The following is a 22,070-nucleotide window of genomic DNA, read 5'->3' on the forward strand; positions in this document are numbered from 1 at the left end:
GGGGATAATGGGACAAAAGCTTTCAGTTAGATGGGACCAGCCCAGCCTTTCAGCCCAATTCCCAGCTACCGTATGTGATCTTATCCACAGAATAAACACTCAAGTGCATAAATTGCTTCCTCCCCCCTCTACAATCACACAACACCACCAAAGCATCTGAAACAGGCAGGAGAGCATGAGTGAGTTGTCTTTGATGCAGTAAATTTCCTCTCATAAACCACAGTCAGTCTCAATTCTTCAGGGGTTTTACATACTTTCTCTTAAGCCTTGGTAAGGTTTGGTTCCATTTCTGCTGGCTACAAGTAGGCACCTCTCCACAGACCATGAGCTTTGCTCCAAAACTGCAACTTGGAAACCTGCCCCAGGGCCTTGGCTTCTCTTCCCCTTCCCCAAATTATGCCATGAAGCAGCTGTAATTCCACCTTCTGACCCTTTATTGGAAGCCAAAGTCAACAGTCTGTTATTCTCTGATTTTTTCCTTTTTTTCTCTTTGGGGCTCAGTTTTGAAACCTGTGAAATGGGAGGATTCTCAAATCCTAATATCCAATGCAACTGGCTTTTGTCATATCCTGACTCAGTGCCTGTAAATATGTACCAGCAGACCTCAGTAATAAAGGCTTTGCCTTATAAGCCACTGAATCACTGCAGAATTACTGAATTGAGGACTTGGATGCATTTTGAACTCTACACCTGATGATGGCATCCATTTGATTGCTGCCACGTTTGCTAAAGTAGGTGGCATCATAGACACACCCCGATTATTCAGAACACTTCTGAGCAAAAGGCTTTAAAATTAGGAGGCAATATGATTTGAAGGCTTGCAAATTTCTCATCCACAGCCTATCATGCAAGCTGATCCCTCCCACTGTAAAAAGTGTGCTCTTTTTTCCTGATCATTTGTGTGGAGACATTTTTCTACCTTAATGACCACAACAATCCTTAGCAGCCAAGCAGGTAAAACAGCTCTCCTGTGCTGGATGCAGTACAGGAACCACTCCCTCTCTCCGTTCCCTCAGGATAACAGGAAGATCTGAGGAGCAGCTGGCTCTGTGCATCACTAATCACAGGCTAAGTATTCCCATCTGCTGCTTGACCTCAACTCCTAAGTTTTCCTCTCATCAAATAGGAACACTCATTTTACAAATTCACAAAGTTTAATGTCCTGGCAAGTACAGGTGTGTCAGTGCAGGTGAGAGTGCTGACAAAAAGCAAGGGTCTGGACAGTATTTTAAATCCCTTTACTTGAGCTTGGGCTCAACCAATACCCCAAACTTTTCTTTGCACTGCAGAAAAGAAGGGAATTTGTTGCACTGAATCTGATTCCTCAGACCCTATCTCTCTTCTACAGCTTTTGGGGTCAAACCCTGATGCATAGGCCAAGATTTATTTTCCACACTGAAAAGACAATCCTTCCCCTTCAAGCCTCTGTACTTGTCCTGACACCTGAAATGTGTAGAGCAAATCCATCTAATACAGGAGTCCACCTCCTTGAAGACTTATTCCTCTGAGTATCACAAGGACCAGCCAAAGCCATGGGTGCAACATTCCCAGCAAGCAGAGTCAGCTCCCTGCTCCCCAGGAGTCACAGGATTTCCATGGAAGTAGCTGGGATCAAGCATCACTGTCCACTCTTGCAATTCTCATGTCAAAGGAGAGGAAAAGCAAGGAGTGCTGTTCCTCTGTTATATGCATTCATTTTCTCACAAGTAGTTTCCCAAGTTGTCAAGCTCCATCTTAAAACTCTCAACTACTTGTCCTCAGATGCCCACAGAAACTCATTTCTTTGAGAGCCTGAGCACCTCATAATTCCCTCCTTTTACTTATTCACAAGTGACACACTTTTCTTCTAAAGAGAATCTGCATCTAAAAAGTATTCTGTGAACTATTTTTCCTTTATGCCTACTGACTATGATGGTCTCTCCAACCAACCTTTGCTTTACTAGCTTTAACAAACCCTTTTTTTTTCTCCTGTAAGTAGAATTATCAGTTTCCAGGGTCAACTTCTCTGCTCCTCTTTCAGCTTAAACTCACCTTTTGGAAATGGGTGACCTTAGTTATGCATAATAATCCAGACTGCTACCTTTACAAGCAAATAAAAACTTCACTGTTTCCTCCTGAAATAACCCAACTTGTAAATGGGACTGTTACACTTTCTATGCTCTCACACTGGTAACTCACAGTCATTCCAGGAGCTATTCATCTTCTTGGCTTTTCCATCCTCTATCATTTGGAACTGATGAGATCCCATAAAATGCAGAAAAGCCTAGTGATGCTGGGGACATTTGTTTTCCTTCTGCTCAGAATGCCCCATATCCTTTACTCCTTATTTTAAATGGAAAAGGCTGTAGGATAACCTCTGTCTTTTAGACAAACTCCTGCCCACCACACATGTGCAGGTCCCTAAATGGCTGAAGGGAAGAACTGTTCTGTACCAGTGCCCAGAGCTTTAGGAACATTTCTGCAGGAGGGAATTGTTGTACTCACAGTATGTAGGTGATGACTCCTATGCTCCTAAAAAACAAAGGACATTAATTGTAGGGGTTCTACATCACCAGTGTTCTTCCTAACGTGCAGAATACACAACAGTCAATAGCAGCTGCAATAGAGGCAGGAGAGCCATTGTGACTTTAGATAACTGCTAACATCCCTCACAAAACAGGGTTTTGAGGAAAAAAATAAATTTTTCATATAACATCAAGTAATGTGCATATTGGAAGTCTGTGTATTTCTACTCAGTGGGTACCTTCTACAGTGCACACATGAAACACAGAGGGGCAGAAACAGGATGTTTGATTTGGGGTGACCTCCTTTGCCTGCCTTCCCATTACGTTAGTACACAGGTCTCCTCTGCATGAAGGGCTCTTACAAATAAAGCTGTCACAAGCTCTGCAGGAAGGTGTTTCCTTCTCAGAGTGCTCCTCTGCATGGACAGTGGCAAACAGTTAACTCCAAAACTGCCACCACTGCAGCTTTTCAATGTCATTTTGCAGAAATTAAATGTTTATCTTTTAAGTTAAAATAATGTATAAAAATAGAATGACAGAACAAAGACTCATTAACTGTATTTAAGTTATTGTTTGTTTGCGGTTTTTTTTAATTGGTTGTACTGCAATGGATTCTCTTAAGAGCAAAATAGGAAAAAGTAATTGTACAGTAACCAGGAAAAGAAAGCACAAACACATTATAAAACTTACCACATGTCTGCAGCTAGCCCAAGGGGTTCATAGTTTACGATTTCTGGAGCTGTAAGAAACATTTAATCAAACAGCAGCAACTTAGGGAACAAATTTTTACCAGGCTGGAGTAGCAGGCCAAGAATTACCAAGAGGGAGAAGGGGAAGAGGGAAGAGTTGGTTAGGGAATACATTGTTTATAATTTTACAGCCCAAATACAACTGTTCAGAAGAGATTGCATAGCTTAATTTGGAGCATAATGCAACTCAAGAATAAGGGGAAAACAGACATTATATAGTAATTATACTGCAAATTACAACAAATAACAAATTATTTCACCTCACAAGAATGCTGCTGCCCCTAAGCATGAGCTTTTGTTTTGTTTTTTAAGTGGTGCCATTACAGCAACTTCGTAAATGCCAGTCAGAAAGAGCCCTTGAGCAAGAGATTGAAATAACTTGCCAGACTACACTGCTATCCATGTCAAACTCTATTATCTTTATAAGAAACATTTCCTCATTGGAAAACATCCCCATATAAGACTGCATGCAAGAGAAAAGAGCAAGGGTGAAATAAGTTGAAAAAAATAATCTGTAACAGCTGTGTTTAACTGGAATATTAATTACAATTCTCTACCCAGCCCCCAAACAAACCCCAAAATAGAAACGAGTAGAAAGGAGCAGGAATAACTTAAAATCCAGGCGAGTCAGATCAGAATTATGACCAGGGAGGAACAAAAAGAGAACCACATGGAAAAATGTAAGGGGACATGAGGGTACTCAGCAGGTGTACAGTGTGAGGTGGTTTTATTTACAAAGCAATGACAGACGCCCATGTGACTGTGTACTCGTGTACCACAATGCAGAGATCTACTTATCCCAGGCAACAAGTAAAAAGATTTTAATTGGTATATGCAGAGCTTCACAATCCCAATCCTGAATTTACATCTCTAAATATTTATTTGGCAGCAGCCTAATCTCACAAGAGTAGTACTTGTGGTTTACAGAAAGCACCTTTGCTTATTCCAGAAAAATAATGTAAACCTCTAGATTTAAGTAGTCTTGACAGAAATAAGATCAAAACTACTTCTATCCCTCAATTTTTAACTTTGACAAGATGTCACAACTTCCTCTGAAATTTGCAAAGGAAGACAAAGGAACACGTCACTCACCTACAAATTCTGGAGTTCCAAATATATTTTTAAATTCAACTCCATCTTCTATTTTGTGAGCCAGGCCAAAGTCGATGAGTTTGATGTGTGGAATAGGGATACTCTTGTCTAGAAGCATAATGTTTTCAGGCTAAAAATGACAAAAAGATAGACCTACGTTATTAAAATATTAATATCTTGGAAAGTAACAGAGCTTTCAAGTGCTTTTTTTCCTTTGCACATCATAGAACAAGAACAACATCCCTGTGCTTAACCATTTACAGTTCTTTTGACTGAGGTAGCAGGCAGCTGAAGGAGTGCAGGTGTTTGCAGACAAAATGCTACTGCCCAGCCCTGGGTGACAGCTGCACAGCACAATATTTTGCTGACAGCAATTTTACTGATCTGTTCTTGGAATTTACACTTCATAATATTGGCCTTAGTTGACCCTATACTGTATTGTAAGCCAATGGAAGATGTTCTGGTAAATACTGAACCTATTCAGGGAAGGAAAAAACAATTTCCCTATGAGATTAAATTCACAGCTGCAACAAAGCCAAGAAAAGATTCAGGATTTACCAGCTGAACAGTCCAGAAAATGCAAACAGTTGGGGTCAGAGGTCCTAGATCATACCAAGCTATTAAAAGAACATGTGTCATTCTCACAGCATTGTAAGAAAAAGCTGAAGCTTGAACTGTGAAATCAAAACGAACATGTTTAACCACAGACTCTACTTTTTTACCAGATCCAACATATTTCATAAAGTCCTTTCTTCAACTAAATTTCTCATCCTTAGCTGCTCCCTAGCATGGCCTGAATTCACAGGTTTCAGAGTAACTATGGGTTCCATTTATCTCCCATGATGAGCTTCAATGCATTCATCTCTCATAACTTAATCATAACTTCAAGGGCAGGAGCAAGAGAGTCTGATTCCCTGCTGGCAGCTGCCTGGCTTTTCCAGAGCAGAATCTAACGTGGAAGTTGCTCCTGCTAACACATTCTCTCAGTCAGAGCTGCACTGGGAAACAGAGCACATGAATAATTGATTCTCACAGTCATTGGACCAACCATGTGTTAGCCTCAGGGTAACAAGCCTGGCTTCTTTCATGGATCTAGGGCATATATGTTCACCACAGACACATAAGGTAAGCTTCTTTAGAACAGACAGATACAGAAAAAGTCACTGTCACTACCTCATGGAGGACTGTTTCATCCCTTAGGTGGTATAAACCATTAGAGCTCCACTGCAGGAAATGGAGCCCTGTCAAATGATGAGATAATGATGAACTATCCTCTATCTGATCAAATCACTGCTTAAAAATACATCCCTAATTTAACACTTGCTAAACTCCACACCCAGTCCTTTAAAACCCAGGAGAGTTATTAAGTGAATATATAAAGGTCATTTGATAGTCACTGTCAGTTTAATGATTCTTTACTTATGCTTTCTGATTTCTACCTTGCAATTCTTGCAACATCTTCAGTAACCACCTGACCTTACCCATATTAAATACCAAAATTAGCAAAAGACTAAATCAACATCTTTACCTTTAGATCAAAGTGAGCAATTTTCTTAGAGTGAAGGTAATTCACACCATCCAAAATCTGCTTGATGAACCTGGTTGCTTCCTCTTCACTCAAAGATTCCTTCTGTGCCAGGAAATCAAAAAGTTCTCCTCCAGAAACCCTGCAAAACACACCAAAAAACATCCTGCTATCTATCTCCTGCACTGTAATCCATAACAGTTCACACTTTCATTAATATTATAGTTTTATTCTCATTTAGATTCAGTTTTGGGGGCACCCACAAACAGTTGTTACTCTTGGGTGCTGGTGCACCACCACCTGTGCTCAGAGCGCAAGCAAAGGGCCTGAGAGACTCTACAGTCATTTTGGAAAACAAGCTCTTGGCCTGTCAAAAAGCACTGGCAGGTGAAAATGCTTTGAGTTCCTCAGGTGCTGGAGTCACAGACAAGTCAGATCACAACTGGTGCTCCAGGGGTCTTTGGGGAATCACTGCTCTGACCCCAGGCTCCCACACAACACTGCTGGTGACAACAGGGTGATTCCCTACTCTGCCTCTTCCACAGGAAGCCACTGTCAACAGCTGCACAACCTGCAAGGACAAGTCCACTGCAAGCAAGAACAGCATGTCCAAAGCCACAAAGACATTTGGTTTGTGTCTTAGCTTCCTCTGCTGCTCCTGCTGGTGACAAGGTGCCTTGTTGCTCCAGAGACTTACACTGGGCATAGTGACTTGCCCATTGATTACCAGATTTTTTTTCTCACCTCTCACATGATCAGAAACTTCTCTAATCCATGTGAGGCAGGACTCTTCACCTTGGCAGAAGTTACCTCCCTTCACCTGGGCAGAAGTCACTTGATGCTTTAATTGCTACAACTAAATACCTGGCAAACAAAATAAGCTCATATGACCCGGAAATACGTTGCAACTACTGTCTTTAGCTGCCACCTTCTCCTTTCTATTAATCTCAGTTACTCAACCTGTGAGACTGTTACTTCATCTCTTGATTTTCTTTTCTAGGTGACACCTACCAAGGGTCTCAGCACTACCATCAGCCTTTCTGTACAGGTTTTGTTGTAGAGAACACTGGGGAGGAGAGAATCTGTAGATGAGACACCGGTTTATCAATCCAACCTGCCTCCAGGCTGCTTCTGCTTGGGCAGAGCAGGCTCCAGGCAGGGCCCAGGACACAGAGAACAGCAGCCCCACAGAAAGCTGGGGCAAGTCCCTGGACAATGTGCAGAAGGAAAGAGAAGCCCTGTGCCTGCCAAACTGCACTTCACAGCAATGGACCTGGCACTTCTCTTGAACAGGAGAACCAGCACCTGCAGAACTGACCTCTCTGAAAAGAGGAGATGGTTTTGCCAGCGCTGTGAGTATGGGAGAGGGTCAACATTTCAGACAAATCCTCTTTTAAACACCAGGACAGCTTCTTCAATTACCCAGCAATACTGGGGCCATTCTTTTGAAGCTGAAGTTCACTGTAGATTACCATATGTGCTTGGCCAGGTGCTGCTACACTTACTCTGATAAACAGCAGGGAATATGAGACTCTGAGAGCAGGGTGTCAGAGGGGAAGAGATTATCTGTTCACAGAGAGAATTTAATTATTTTTATTAGCAATTATCATCATGCTCAATTCGTATACAGCAGCTGAATGCAGAGGCCTTTATCAGGTCAAATTTCTGTTGCATGCAGATTTTTACAAACTGCAATATGTTACAGCCTGACAAAAGAACACACAAAATATGTCAGGCCACATGAGGACAGGGAAAAGCAGAAGGTAATGAAACAGGAGGTTGCTTTAGCTCAAGGTAGTCACCAGTGAGAAAGAGCAAGCTCCTTCCCTGTCTTTCAGAGCTTGGCTGCAGAGACCAACATTTGGCCATAGATATATATGTCAGAGTTAACAGGTGCTCATCATCACTCATATGCCATCTTCCAGCAGTCACATCAATCTCCAGGAATGCTCCCTGACCTAGATGCTGGCTCCCCTAGAGAGCTCCCTCAGAGATAAAAGCCTCGTTGCCTGGACTCCATACACAAGGTCCTGGGTCCTAGGGAATACATGGTCTACCTAACTTCAAGCATGGTGACTGTATTTCCTGCCCCATACACACTGAAAACTTGCATCATTTTACATGTAGGGGTGAGGAGGTCTACTTGTCAGCAGGACCTAAATGGCAGTGGTTTTCTCTCCTCCTATGGCAGCACAAGAGTAAACAGCTTTTCATCATTCCCATCCTGCTGCTATTCATCCTCAACAGTCAATGCCAAGGGATTAAAAAACCTTCTTCCCTTGCCTTCCTCCCCTTTTCTCCTCTAGCTGATCTAAATGAGGAAAATATGGAAGTAGTGAGAATGGCTGAGAATTTTGGAAAAGGCTTGATGGCCTCACATGTATTGAAAGAGATGAAAGCAGGAAGAAAAATAAAATGAGCATTCAGCGGCCACTTGCACTTCCTCCAAGGTTTATGTCAGGGCAGCCCTAGGCAGACATGAGGTAAGCTAATTCCTCCCTTAGTAAACTGTTTGCAAGTTGACAAGATTGCCTGGCCCAGTATCAAGTGACCTCAGCTGATGTTCAGGTGCACCTGTATCCCCAGGGCACAGGGATGAGCTGGGGAAGCTGCTCACCACCAACCTCCCTCAGTGCTCCTGCCGAGATTTGTGAAGCCTGAGAACGCAACAGCTCCATTTATCAGTGTCCCTGTGCTCTGGCAGCCTCTGCAGCGCTCTCAGGTTTCCATTCACCTCAGCCACGTGTGCAGGGCAGGGCCCTTACTCACAGCTCCAGGATGAGGACCACGTCAGTCTTGTTCTCATAGATGTCGTGCAGCTTGACGATGTTGGCGTGCAGGATCTGCTGCAGAATGCTGACCTCGCGCTCGATCTCCTCGCGGCTCACCCCGCGCCGGCTGGCCCGGCTCTGCCGCTTCTTGATGAACTTGGCGGCAAATTCCAGCCCTGTGCTTCTCTCTCGACACTTCTTCACTATAGCAAACTGGCCACTGCCAGGACAAGGAGACAACAGAAATGTTCCTAAGGCTTTTACATGACAGCTTCCCACATAAGCCAGCCCCACACAAAGCCTGATCCTGTAAGCCCCAAGCAGCACTGCTGAGCACTGCTGAGCTTGTTCTGGGTACACGAGCGAGGACTGTCAGGACTCTGCAGGCAAAGGCAGTACAGCATAACAAGGTAACATCCTACTGTGTCTGAAATTGAGCAAAACCAAACAATGACTGACAAAAGGAGTTTAAACCTCTAAAAACAGTTCATGTTTAAATGAGTAAGATCTGCCTCAAAAGGTTCAAGTTACCACTACTTCACTTAAGACATTCAAGTCTGCAATGCACCACTGGGTCTTCTGAAAGAGCACACACACACACTAAAATATTTGTCTTTAAGAATAGTCCCTAGAGAAGAACTCAAATGAATGATAACTCTTTGGAAATGCAAAGCTGGCTTCCAGCAACCAGTTTTCAAATTTTAAAAAATTGTTTATTTGTATTTATGCATTCACTTGATAATTTGGCTGTAAATATAACTAGAGTAAGTGCAGGTTTCTCACTGCACCTCAAGGACAAAGAATTTCCCACTGTACCAAATAGTACAGTGGCTGCATTCAGGTTAAAGGGCATGTTCTTGCAATTTGCTAGTAAAACTTTGCTCACTGTGGCTCCTAATGTACTCCAAGTGCAAAATTCCTGCCTTATCTCCTAGGACTTGGCAGATCTCCAGTCCCAGAATACACATTTAGAATCACATACTTCCTTATAGGACATTATATCCAAACTTGGAAAGAAAAGATTCATCTTTCAGGTAACCATAACCTTTAGCTACTGAGATTTTATCAGATAGGATCTCTTTATAAGAATCACAAACGAATTCATTAAGTGCATCCTCCCATGACTACACTGTATAAGCACCGAGCTGTTGTTTTCAATATTATTATATCATCCACTGGCTTGCTAAATGAGGAATCCAAGTACAGTTGGTATTTAAATTATGCAGCATATACAGCAATTATATTCAGCACCTCATTAGATGCTGTACTTAGTGCTTCATCAACACAGACATCTGAATGGAGTCTGCCTTAAAAATACAAAGGCGTAGAAATTCAAAATTAAGGTTGTCACTTGGTGCTCAATTGCTCTCAAAGGCTCCCCCCCTATGGCAGAGGCAGCCTCTCATTTCAGAGTTCAAACAAATGCCAGGCAGCCTGACATACTTCTTTTAGTCTTTCATTTTCATAATACATCCTAAACCCTTCCCAGGAGGGAGGCAGGAACAGATGGGACAAGAGCACTTATCCCTTTGGGAATAATCATTCACAAATGGAATTGAGACTGTGGCCATTCGTCACATGCTTTAATTCATTCATATTTCTCCTGCTTTTATCATTACCTGCAAACCCTAGAGAAATTCCCACTACAAAATTCCCAAACTTGCCTTAAACATTCTACTAAAGAAGTTTGTTTTGTAGTGCTGAGAGGTGCTCGTGTAAAACATCACAATTTTCATGTTTTTCTTGTTTGCTTGATCATGTTTTGCAAGACATGCATCTTGCTTGGTTCAGACTTTCTGAAGAAACGTGGTATCAATGTTCCTGTGCTTGTTCCCTTGAATCCTCTCTAGGGACAAATTTTGTCAAAGTTCAGGAGAAAATATTTTTTTATGAGTGCTGATTATGGGAACAAACACAATCACTTCTGCATTTAGAAATTCCAGTGATACTGTGGATTTTGTACATTTCTGTTGATGCAAAAGCTTACAAAAGTCATAATGACACAGCATAGGAATTTCTGTCTTCTCCTTTGACATAAATAATTGTCCCAGACTATAACTATTGCAGGACCAATTCTCTTGTAATCTACTATTGCTCCCCTGCATGTGTGGTCACCAACACACACCATTGCTGCTCCTGTCCCAGCGTTGATGCCATTTCCCATCTCCCTGTAAAAAAGGCTTTTGCAGAAAACTCTTCAGTGGGAGAGTCTGGGACTGAGGAGAAGAGGTTACAAGCGACAGGGAAGGACACAAATGCTCAATTTCTCATCCTGTGACATTTAAGACAGTTACAATGCAATTACTAATGAAGAGCTCCTGCAGGCCCATTCAGCTATGACACAAGAGGATGCCTCACAGGCATTTTACAGTCACAGTCAGACATTTTGGATTCCTTGTCAGCTACAGAGATTGCAAGGCCAGGAGCAAGACAGCAGTGGTTTTGTGCCTTCTCATGCATCTGCATTCAGACCATAAGAATCAAACTCTGTCAGCTTCCAAAACTTTTGACCTAGGCTAGGAAGAGAGCAGAAGAAAGGAAAGTGTGTCCTCCTGACACATAAGTTGACAGCACTGAGAAATTAAGCCATGTAGATAATTTCACATGTGGCATTTGTACCTGATCTTAGACTTGAAACTGAATTTCACAGCTCAGATATCCAAATTTCAGCCAAAAGACCTTGCCAGAATTCATGGGTTTTAGTACAGTGCTGAAACAAAGATGACTTGGATCATGAACAGAAGTATTTCCAACACATGCAGGATAAGCTCAGGGGCTGACACTTCTGGATGGAGCCTACCTGGGCCTCAGTAAAGCCTTTGGCACTGTCCCCCACAGCATTCTCCTGGAGAAGCTGGATGTGCCTGGCTTTGACACTGGTCTTTGAAATCTTTTCCAAAATTAATGACACTACTATTTCTAATTTCTAATTTTTTTTTTTCCAAGAAGTTACATTTGTTCCCTTCCAGAAATATTTTGGACAGCTGTGCAACAGCCTTGTCATACACTAAGCATCCTTAATTGTGGAAACAGCTGAGGAGTATGAACAATAGCAGCTGCATCGTGTCAGTTGTAATATAATTAGGTACAACATCAAATCTGTCCATCAGTAATGATGGAATTTATCCCAGCAATGAAGACAACCCATCATCTGCATTGCTACTATCATGTAGGAGGTTTGTCACTGAATAAGAACACACAGACAATATCACTGGGTGGTTTTGGAGTCTATTTTCAGAAGCATGCTTTAGAAGAGCACAAGTTCAGCTCATTTAATCATCATGCACTTCAGGAGTGGACGTGGGAAGAGCAAAGCTGGACAATCCAGAATAAAAGGACAACTTCTTGCTCTTTGTCAAAGTTTCCTTCTAATACTGGTTCTGGAGGGTAATGCCCTGGGGCAGAATGTCATCTGAGAGCAAGAGCAGGGCAGATGCCAGTCTGAAATGCCCCAGTGCCCAGCAGAGCTGCTGCCCCACAGCTTCAGAATAAAGAGCGCCGTTAAGCAACTGCTTGCACAAGTACAGGTTTATTCCAGTGTTCCTCTGATGCTCCTGAAACACTGCATGGCTCAGGGGCTCTTCTCAAAACACTGCAAATATATAAGAAAAGTACTGAGATGACAGTACAAGTTACCTGACTGCAGTCAGGCTTTCTGAGGCCTGAGTGGGGAGAAGTCAGGAAGCTGATTCTGTCTATCACTTCAGAACAGCAAACCATTTCTTCCCCAAATACCAAATGTGTTCCCTTTCTTCGTGTTCATTCTATTTCTTTGTGTCTTGTTCATATTCAACTTCATTTTATTCATTAAAGAATTCTAAAAAATATGATGACGATGCTTTAGTTGTCAAAATTTGAAATTCCCATAAAAGACAAGATATATGAGAACACATTGACAGATACACTTTAGACTGAAATATGTTTTCAACAAGTTCATTGAAAAGTAAATGAACCTGGGCAAAGGACAGTGCTCTGGCATTCTGCCAGTCAAGAGGTGACACAACTCCCTACATGAGCCAGGGCAATTTACTCAGGAACAGATTTGCAAGGGATTTTAGGCAGCCTCCCACTGACTTTAACAGTAATTAGGTTTCTACACACTTGATGGAAAGTAACACCTTGGTCCTTCTGTACCTAATTTCCCCAAGTCTGTAAAATACAGGTAATACTACTGGAAAATGAAATAACATTATATGGGGTAAGGATACAAATTCATTTCATGTCACTAGGTATCACTACAAGTGCAATTATAATAATTCATATTTTATTCACTAGGTATTCCTGCACAAGAATACATGACCTGAAAGGAGGCTAAAATAAAAGTGAACAGCACCTAGACCAGTTTTTAACTGCTTGAATTCACAGGCAGTACTGTGACTGCATGAGACTTTAAAGATACTAAAAATACCTTATGAAATCACCCTGTGTACATGCATGACCACAATAATAGCACTTAGCCAACCTGAACACAGGGCTTCTCTGCATTCAAGGCTGGTGTGTTTAGTTCAGCAGAGGAGAATTCATTCTCATTTACATCCATTGTTATCATGTCAACAGTTTTGTTCATCATGCCTTTTTGCCGCTATTAAATTTGACTGGTTTTAACCGGTCATCTCAAGCTTAGAAAAAGTCTGCACCTTATTACATTTCCATCTTTTTCATTCCTATTTACTTTTCTTGGGAAAATATATGAGTATCCATTTATGGTTGGGTTTTTTGCTAACTTTCAAAGCAAAGCCCTGGAGAATTCTTGCTGAATTCGAGGAAAACATATTTTTCACCCTTTTTTTTTTCTAAGTGATCAGAGCAATTGCTCAACCATAGTTTTATTAAACTAAATACTCTCCCCCCTCTTTGCTTACACTTCAGAGATGACTTCTGCAATTTGCAACTGCACTGAGTGCTCTTCCCAGCAGAGAGGACAGGAGTCTGCTTGGAACAGTGAGAATTCTATTTTTATGCTTTCTGTTCATTTATGAAACACAGATCAACCAAAGGCCATGCAAGGTTCACAAAATATATGCATTAAAGCACATATATATATGGAGGGGTTTTGCAGGAATTCTGTAATCACAGCTATAAAGATGTAAAAGCCTTCTGTGAATGACAATAATTTGCAGTGCATTTTATTTTTTACAGACTTTTTGTTTTAGACTAAACCAGGATTTTGGTACAGCAGAATTTAATCTACACAGTAAATAAATAGGAAGTCAAATATCACAGCATTTATAAAGAAATTAGAGTAGGATAGTTGAAACAGTAAATCAGAAATTCTACGGCAAGGTCACCAAAGGGAAAGTATCTCACTGCTTCCGTGAGGCTTTATGGAATAAAACTAAAAAAAAAACCAAAACCTTCTTCTGTTAAATACTCTGATGGCATCTCTTGTAACTTCATAAAGACTTTTAAAAATAAACTGTCACAAAGGTTACCACTGTTTAAGCTTCAGATAAAACTGAGTTTTGGTTTACTTGTTTGTTTTCCTTCCCTCTCCAACAAAATGCAAAGGAAGCGATTACCTGTCCCAAAGCAACTACACAGAACCTAAACTACCAGATGCCAGATTATAACAGAATGATTCAAAACCTTTTTAAATAGGGCATTTCACAGGAATTTCACCAGACTACTAAAAAGTAGTGGAAAGAAAAAAATCATCTGCAACATTTAAACACAGTGTGAGTTTTTGCTCACAACTCACCTTTTACGATTGCGCAATGCTCTAGAGCAAAGTGACTTTGGGGGATAAATTTCAATATTCCTGAAGGGAAGTGCTGAGCACCTTTGGACATATTCTGTCATTGATAAAGTCACTGTCTGGCATCTTTCATCTCCACCTCTCTGAACTCACACAAGGGTAACCTACACACCCTGACCCAAAGGTGATCTCTGTGTCCAGTGCCAGAAAAGAGTCACAAGAGTACAATATTGACACTTAACAGAAGGATCTGCTTTACTAGAATAAGTAGAGAGCAGCTCATTTGAAATTCAAAGAAAGTTTGATAAATCTAATGTTTCTGAACAGTGCTAGGAATTATTACAAGCTTTCAGTACAGTAACACAATTAATACTTTAGCCATGAGTCACAAGAAATCGTGCTACCTCCTGAATTGTCAACAGCATCTCCTGAAACTGCTCAGTGCTTTTGGAAACTTCCCAATCCTGCAGTGCCCATCCATGTGGCCCTTATAGCTCCTCCTGAGACTGGGGATGCAGAGTCAGCAGTGAGAGAGCACGAGCCCAGCAGCTCTGACAGGTTCCCAACAGCCTGGCAAGCTCTCTGTGTAATCTGAAGCGCAAGAATAAAATGCATATGATGAAAAATCCTCCCTGCTTATCAGCCTTAGCTTTTGGATTGAGTATCAGTGCTCAGAGTGGCAACGAGCAGAGTGCAGAGAGCCAGGGAAGGTCAGAGCTGACTCATGCTCAGCAGGAATAGCAGATCTGATAAGCTGTCCCTCTCACCATGTGGAGCAGCAGCAGCACAGACGTGATGTGTGTAGGAAAGGTTAGCACATTGCACCTGGGTGAGTAAAGGTCCAAACACACCCAGATATGGACTGAGAGTAACAGGCCCAGGGGCACATCAATTGTAAGAGGGGAGAAGTGTTACTGTCAAATAGTTAAATGATTTTTCTCCTTCCCCATGTATCAAACAGATGGAAATTATGCTGGCATTTCATTCAAGACTTTAGGAAATTATCTGTAAGGCCAAAACTGCAAAGAGTTGCTGAAATTCCCATTTCACTGCTCAGCTGTTACAACAGGTCTTTGCTCTGGTTCAGACTGGTGTAGAGTGATAAAAAGGATTAACAGATGTCACCTGAGACCTTGACCATCAGACAAGTACCTGTGAGCTCTGTTCTGCATCAATGTTAGCAATTTGCCCAGTGCAGTCAGAATTAGAGCTGCACTATGTTTATTTCATGTGCATTTTTATTCATAAGTAATATTTTTCATTTTTAAAGTATGGAATTAATACTATACACAGCATATTAGCTGTTGAAATTTTCATCTGCTTTCTACTCCAATGCAAAATGGAAAAAATAGTTTTATTTTTACAGAAATGGCAAAACAAAGATTGGGATTATTATTCAATGTCGTTTTCCTGGAAATAATATTCTGCTTATCATTCAGTGGTTAAATAAATTACAAAATTTGAGCTTTGTGAGAACTACCACATCATCAGGTCATCATCTCTAATTATACTCTCAAAGCCAGACATGGACTGAGGAGATGCACTGACATCATTTCCACCATGATGGATAGGGAATGCATGACTTTGTTACAAATTAAGGCCAAGGCCAACTCTTCTCTCTTATGGTAGGTAGAGTAACTTTGTTATTAGGAAAAACCCAAAAACCAAAACCTTTCATTTTCCCTGCACTTTCTGTAACAAATGTTTTAATTTGGAAACAGTTAAGGTAGCATTGAAAACTAACACTGAAACCTGCTAGAAGGACTAAAAAGAAAAAAATCAAGACAATGACTGCATCAGACAGCTGATAACAATCACAGTGATTGTGACCAAGTTCCAGATGCCAAAACTGTTTCAGCAGAAGATTCACGTACATGAAACATGACTTCAGGATCTGTAACAAGAAACATCAACAGAAGTGCTGGCTAGTCCTCAGGAACTAAATTAACATTTTGCATCAAACACAAAGGCCTGCTTTGTGTGTGTTGTAAGAGAAAATAATCCAGGGTTATTCTTCAAAATTTAAAGAACTAATTTAAAGTACAAACTAATCAAAGAATGGAGTTAAAGTTCATGTCTGAGAAAGCACAGTACTGAGCAATTTCTACAGTTAGAAAAAAGCCATTCCTGGTATGAAGATGCTGTGTGGTGTGAGTTAAGGGTAACTACTGCAACCACAGCTCTGTTTAGCAGGGAGAGTCCAACTAGCTGGGGGCCAGGACTTTTCACTGCAGATTTCCAGGTTCCTGCCCTGCAGAGAACACCTGGGTTATCTCTGCTTTTTGTTTTCACTACATAAATAAATACTTAGTTACACTGTCAGAACAGTGACCTGTGCCAGGCTCCAAGGTCCTACTATCACTGGTAAAATGCTGCATTTGCTGTCCTTTAAAGCTTCACCCAGAAAATGGGTATCTCCTGTCTCACAGAGCAGGGTTAATCCTCCCCACACAAGCACAGAGGAAGCAGGCACTTGTAGCTGGAGATGGGGAACTACAGGAGGCATAACAAGCCACTGATGAAAGATGGAGCTTGGCTCTAAACATGAAACCACAGCCCAGGTCAGTTGGGGCTGAGAAACTGGAGGCTCAGTTATGTCCAAACTGATCAACAGAAATCACAGTGGTTATTTTCTGCATGAAGGCATTCACTGGCCCAGGAGATGAGGAATGAGCACAGCTGCCAGCTACTGACACAGGCAAGAAACTGCAGTGGCAGGTGGCTAGGCTGGCCCACACTGTGGAGGAAGGCAGAGCCCCTTCCCTCCAGTGAAAGGACAACAGTGAAGGAAAGGGGGAGGCTTCCATGCTCAGAACTATCACTGCAAGGTCTGTCTGTTTTTCTCTGCTAAGTGTGAGTCCTTGCAGGCTGCAGAGCTGAGCTGCAGGAGCAGGACACTGGCCCAGGACAGCAGTGCCAGGCCCACACAGCCCTGAAGGAGAGCACACTTCCTCAATGGGCACTGGTAGAAACACTTTGGGAAAAGCTCCATGACGCTTCCTACCTCAGCCCCAACTTGGCATGTAACAGTGACACTGCCCAGAAGGCACAAATGTCAACAGCTCTCCCAGCCTCACTGGCACCACATTTAGGTAATAGATTAATGACTCTATGATACATCCTTTTATAAATCACACTGCACATCTCAAATTCCAGTACCTACCAGCACCATCAGTGTTTGCTAGTACAGCTGGAGAGGGCTCCTGCATGGTTGTACAACACTTTATGTGTTGTAAAAGCCACAACTACCCAGCCAAAACATAACAACTGAAACATTACATCAAAGGCTTTCCAGTGAGCTTTACTGCTGCCACTTTCCTGGAAACCATAGCCCTAGCTCAGCAGGGCAGTTCTTCTTTCTCTGGGCCTACTGTGCCCTTGATTTGAGACTTTCCATTCTTGGTTGTCTCCAGCTGTCACCTCCCTTGCCACAAGAAGCAGCAGTTATTTGACCTGCTGCATATTCCCAGGAAGACAAGTTAGTCTTCACTTCTTCTGATTTGTCATGCTGTTAACATCTCTGCAAATGGATTAGGCCAGGACCCTCCTCAAAACAGCACAAATTGTTAAAGCCATATTATTTCTTTATAATGTTGAAATTTGCTAAATTCACTTTAGAGAGTCCTCTTTTTAAACTTCCTTTCAGCTATGGTTAGAGAAGCTCAGTCCCCACAGACCTGAAAGTGACTGATACTATCTTGAGGGAAGCAACACAATTATATATGTATATTTGAAGTATTGCACACATTGAGCACAGGCCATGCTAAGCTTCCCAAATGAAGCTGCTATAACAAACAAGGCCATCAGCAAGTTGTCTCTAAGGCCACAGGCCTGATAGATTGCTCCCTGTGTGTACCTTTGGAGAAGTTGAGCAACAGAGGTTGGTACAAGATAAATATTTGAAAGACTGAGGGAATGTTGGAGCTAAGCAGCTGGTCAGAGCACACAGCTGCAGCCATGGAAAACGTGCTCCCTTCTCTGCAAAATGCCTTCTCTCACCCCCCTGCCTGGCCCAGCACTGACAGCTCTCTCTGAGCTGCTTCCAGCCCCACAGGGACCCCGAGGATGGCCTGGCTGGGCAGTGCCTGCCCACATTCTCTGTGTGCAGGGTTTTACACGAGCTGGGAGCTTTGCTGTGGTCACCCTCAGTGCTGCACAATGACAGGAAGGGCCTCCTTTCATCACCAGAGCAGAGTTCAGGCTTTGCAGTCTGTGGTGGAACAACCTTTCCTGAGTGCTGTGCAAAGACTTTCAGATAAACAGGTGCTGGCTCTGTCAGTGAGATACTCTGTTTTATCTGATGGCTGAATCCCTGCTAGAACAAGCACTAGGCCCATGTTAACAACTAGTTTTGTTCTCAAGAAGTGACAAACTCAGTGAGGAGGACAAGAACAGGACAGACTCTTCACAGATGTTGCTTGAAAACATTTTTTGTGACTTCTGCCACCAGAATGAAAATAAATGAATCCTTTAACCTACCTCTACTACCTGTCAGTACCTAACAGCTTGTTGCAAACTGAACTAAGAGAAGGCATCTACAAGTTCTAAGGGCATCAGTCAGCATGGGAAAAGATCAGTCACTGCAATCTGCCCAGGATGTTAACTTCCTTCTAGCAAAGCAAAATACCATTTGTCACTGGCCCTCAAAACCTGGAAGTGAAAATACACTGACAAAGACAGGGTGACATTATACATGCAGCCTGAAGAGGAGGAGAGCTGCTGTGACCACACAAACCCTGACCAGCCTCTCTGGCTGATTCAAGAAGCAATGGCCAGCCTTCACCAGATTGTTTCAGCTACACTTCTCCATTGAAAATCCCCAATATCCATCAGCTTGGAGAATTATCTTCATCATCTCAAAAGACTCCCAAAACCAATTCAGAAACCAAAGCAAAAATAAATTACTCAGTCTCCAGTTTCCCATTTTAGTAGTTTGACTGTTTAACCTAGGACCTCATTGATAAAAGCCACACCTCTTACACCCTCCATGCACACACTGAATTTCTTTACTGCTCACTGTTGTCAGGTTTTCACTGTCAGACTGACACTCTCAGTACTAAGCAGTTAAAAGTAAAGTAAGTAAAAAGTAAGCAGTTAAAAGTAAGCAGTTCCAGGAAACTTAATAGTTATGGCCTTCCTGAGAGGGAAGGGAATGGAAAACAAATTAACAAGCAAACCTCAACCCCTCTCCCATTAAAAGGAGTCTTCTCAGTAACTCTAAAAATTAAATAGCTGAGAGTGAAAATTAAAATTCCAAACATCATCAGCTGAGGTGTTTAATGGAGCTCATGACTGGCCCTTGAGAAAGGGTGATGGCACATACACAGTCATGTATGGAAACCAATTGCCACACATTGGGAAAGAAGCCAACCCGTGTACAGCCCTAATTTAGCTATTTGCATATTAAAACAAAAATTAGAGGGTTGGACACTGAATGGGAAGCAGCCATCCTCACCCAGAGCACTGGATGTTGCTGAGAGACTGAGTACCCAGTACCCCAGGTACCCAGTTCACAACCTCAGCAGTGTTTCATGGTTAAACATGGTAACAGTTGGTAATTACACCTGTAATTAATACCTGCAGATAAGCCTTTATCCATTAAAGACTATCTACAAGCATTAACCAGTCCAACTGAAGATCTGAGAGGTAAAAAGCCTTTCAGGAATACACGATCCTTTTTTTGTAGGCACATATGAACAAGTGATGTCAGTGCTTGGAGCCAGCTGAAAACAACAGTGCTGTGGAGTGCTGCTCAAAGCAACAGGACAAGTGGAAGTGCTGTGTCTGACAGCACCACAGGCTCCTGTTCCCAGCGGGCTCTGAGAACGGGCATGGGAACTCAAATCTAAAGCACGGACACAGGAGACACCTATCTACAAAAGACAACACAAACATACCTTTTGTTGTCCTAGTTGCAAGAAAAGAAACAGAAAAAACAGTTAGCACAATTAATCTAAAGAAAAAACCCAAAAAAACTATAAAAAATTCCTATCCAAAGTGCAGTCTTTGTCAAGGTGTGTGTTGCTATTGCAGTATATTGTAACTGATCCAGGCTATCACAGGCAGAAGGAAGCAGCAAATATCCCCAAGGTCAGCTTTTAGAATCACTGGTGTCATCAGTACGACCTTACCTTCCCAGCTCTTCCCCAATTTCATAAACGTCCTCCACCTTCTGTTGCTTGAAGAAAGCCATACTTGGTCTCTCATTGATACTCAAGGATGATGCAACTAGAATATTAACAAGGAATGACATTCATTACATCTTGCAAGAGGCTGAGTCTCAGTAACAAACATTTGTGGTACAGGCACTTTGAATCCATTGCAGCTCATTCATGACCAAAGTTACCACTGATCAGTCAAAATAACTAATTCAGCCAAATAGTGAGGGCTCAAATCTGGAAAGAGGTGAGCACCTTTAAGTGAAGGAGATTCTTGGCCAGCACTGATGTACCCAAGAACACAACTAACTGGAAGCACAGAACATACCAAGAAACACAAACATGATGAAAGGAAAATTGATTAATTATTTACAAAGTTCTGGACAATAAAGCCTCCACACTGCACCAAAGCAAGCAAGCACAAAAAGTAGCATTACAGACTCCCTTGGACAGATCCTCAGCCAGGGAGGCCAGGAGGCAGAGCTGCCTTGTCCTCAGGTCAGGCAGTGCTCCTGAAGCACACAGGCAGGACAGCACACAGACATCTCAACTGCTGCTGGAAAAAAGTGCCCATTCCATCTCCAGAGCTTTCAGCACATCTCCCATCATGCACAGTAGGTGCTTCAAATGAGAAGAACACCAGCAGCATCTGCTACAGGTGTTACTCTGTGTAACTGTGCAGTTTGTGTCCTGAACACAATCTTTTAAACTGATATCTCTGTGACCAGCTTCACACTGGTGCACTGGAGCATCTGTGCATTACACTGGGCTGCTTCTGTGAGAGGAACAGATGAGAACTCACAGAATTCCTTGGGATACACCTCCACAGCAATGGATGTTATGGGAACAGAACAGATTTGAACAGAGTAATTGGCCAGTCAGGTCATGAACTATTTGCTGTTTCCTGTGGAGACGAACGCTGGCACGATGCCAATAACCCAAATATCCACTGTTTAGATCAGAACATGTAAAATAGCTGTAGCACAACAAAATCTAATTGCATTGAGACATACAGTTATTCTCACACATCTCTACACTCAACAGCATATCTTGTCAATGTAATGGGCTTTGTTTGCTTTATGAATCGCAGATGCTGCTTCCTTCAGATGCACTGGGGACTTCCAAGTTCCTTATCTCTATACAGCTGCTGCAGATTTCTAAATTGCAATCACTGGCAACTGACTGGTGCATATTGTAAAGCATATTTCACAAGCAAATAAAGCTCCATTTTGATCCTTTAGAAATAAGTTCAATTCAGTGTTGCAAGAAGATTCAGCAGACCTATAAAACAGGACTAAGTATCAAAGAGCAATTGCAGCATTCCTGACAAACTGAAAGGCACACAAATTAAAGATTTTTCTCAAAAAAAAGCAGGTATTTTGAGAGAAAATACATTGTAAAAATCTAACAATTCCTCAATACATACCCAAGCTGTCATCATTCACTTACCTCAAAAAAAAGATTGGTTGCTTTGTTTGCCCCAGCCCTTTTTACAGAGCACTGGCTTCTAATATATGGGTGCTCAAACACCTGCTCAAACCCCAGTTTCAAAGCTCTTTAATGGAGACAAATGCAC

General features: G+C 42.0%; 1 protein-coding gene across 4 annotated transcripts in view; it reads right to left on the reverse strand.

Moving 5' to 3' along the window:
- DAPK2 (death associated protein kinase 2) overlaps positions 1-22,070 on the reverse strand; it is a 38,418-nt gene that overhangs the window by 12,087 nt on the left and 4,261 nt on the right. For all 4 annotated transcript variants that reach the window (XM_074549497.1, XM_074549494.1, XM_074549495.1 and 1 more), the window contains exons 2-7: positions 20,468-20,564; positions 8,640-8,861; positions 5,874-6,012; positions 4,346-4,475; positions 3,195-3,243; positions 2,485-2,511 (exon numbers count right to left, since the gene is read on the reverse strand). In XM_074549497.1, coding sequence (XP_074405598.1) covers positions 2,485-2,511; positions 3,195-3,243; positions 4,346-4,475; positions 5,874-6,012; positions 8,640-8,861; positions 20,468-20,529 — 629 coding nt within the window. In that variant the 5' untranslated portion in view covers positions 20,530-20,564. The remainder of the gene's footprint in view (positions 1-2,484; positions 2,512-3,194; positions 3,244-4,345; positions 4,476-5,873; positions 6,013-8,639; positions 8,862-20,467; positions 20,565-22,070) is intronic.

The sequence above is a fragment of the Zonotrichia albicollis genome, chromosome 11, assembly GCF_047830755.1.
Source record: "Zonotrichia albicollis isolate bZonAlb1 chromosome 11, bZonAlb1.hap1, whole genome shotgun sequence".
In the NCBI taxonomy this organism is placed as follows: Eukaryota; Metazoa; Chordata; class Aves; order Passeriformes; family Passerellidae; genus Zonotrichia; species Zonotrichia albicollis.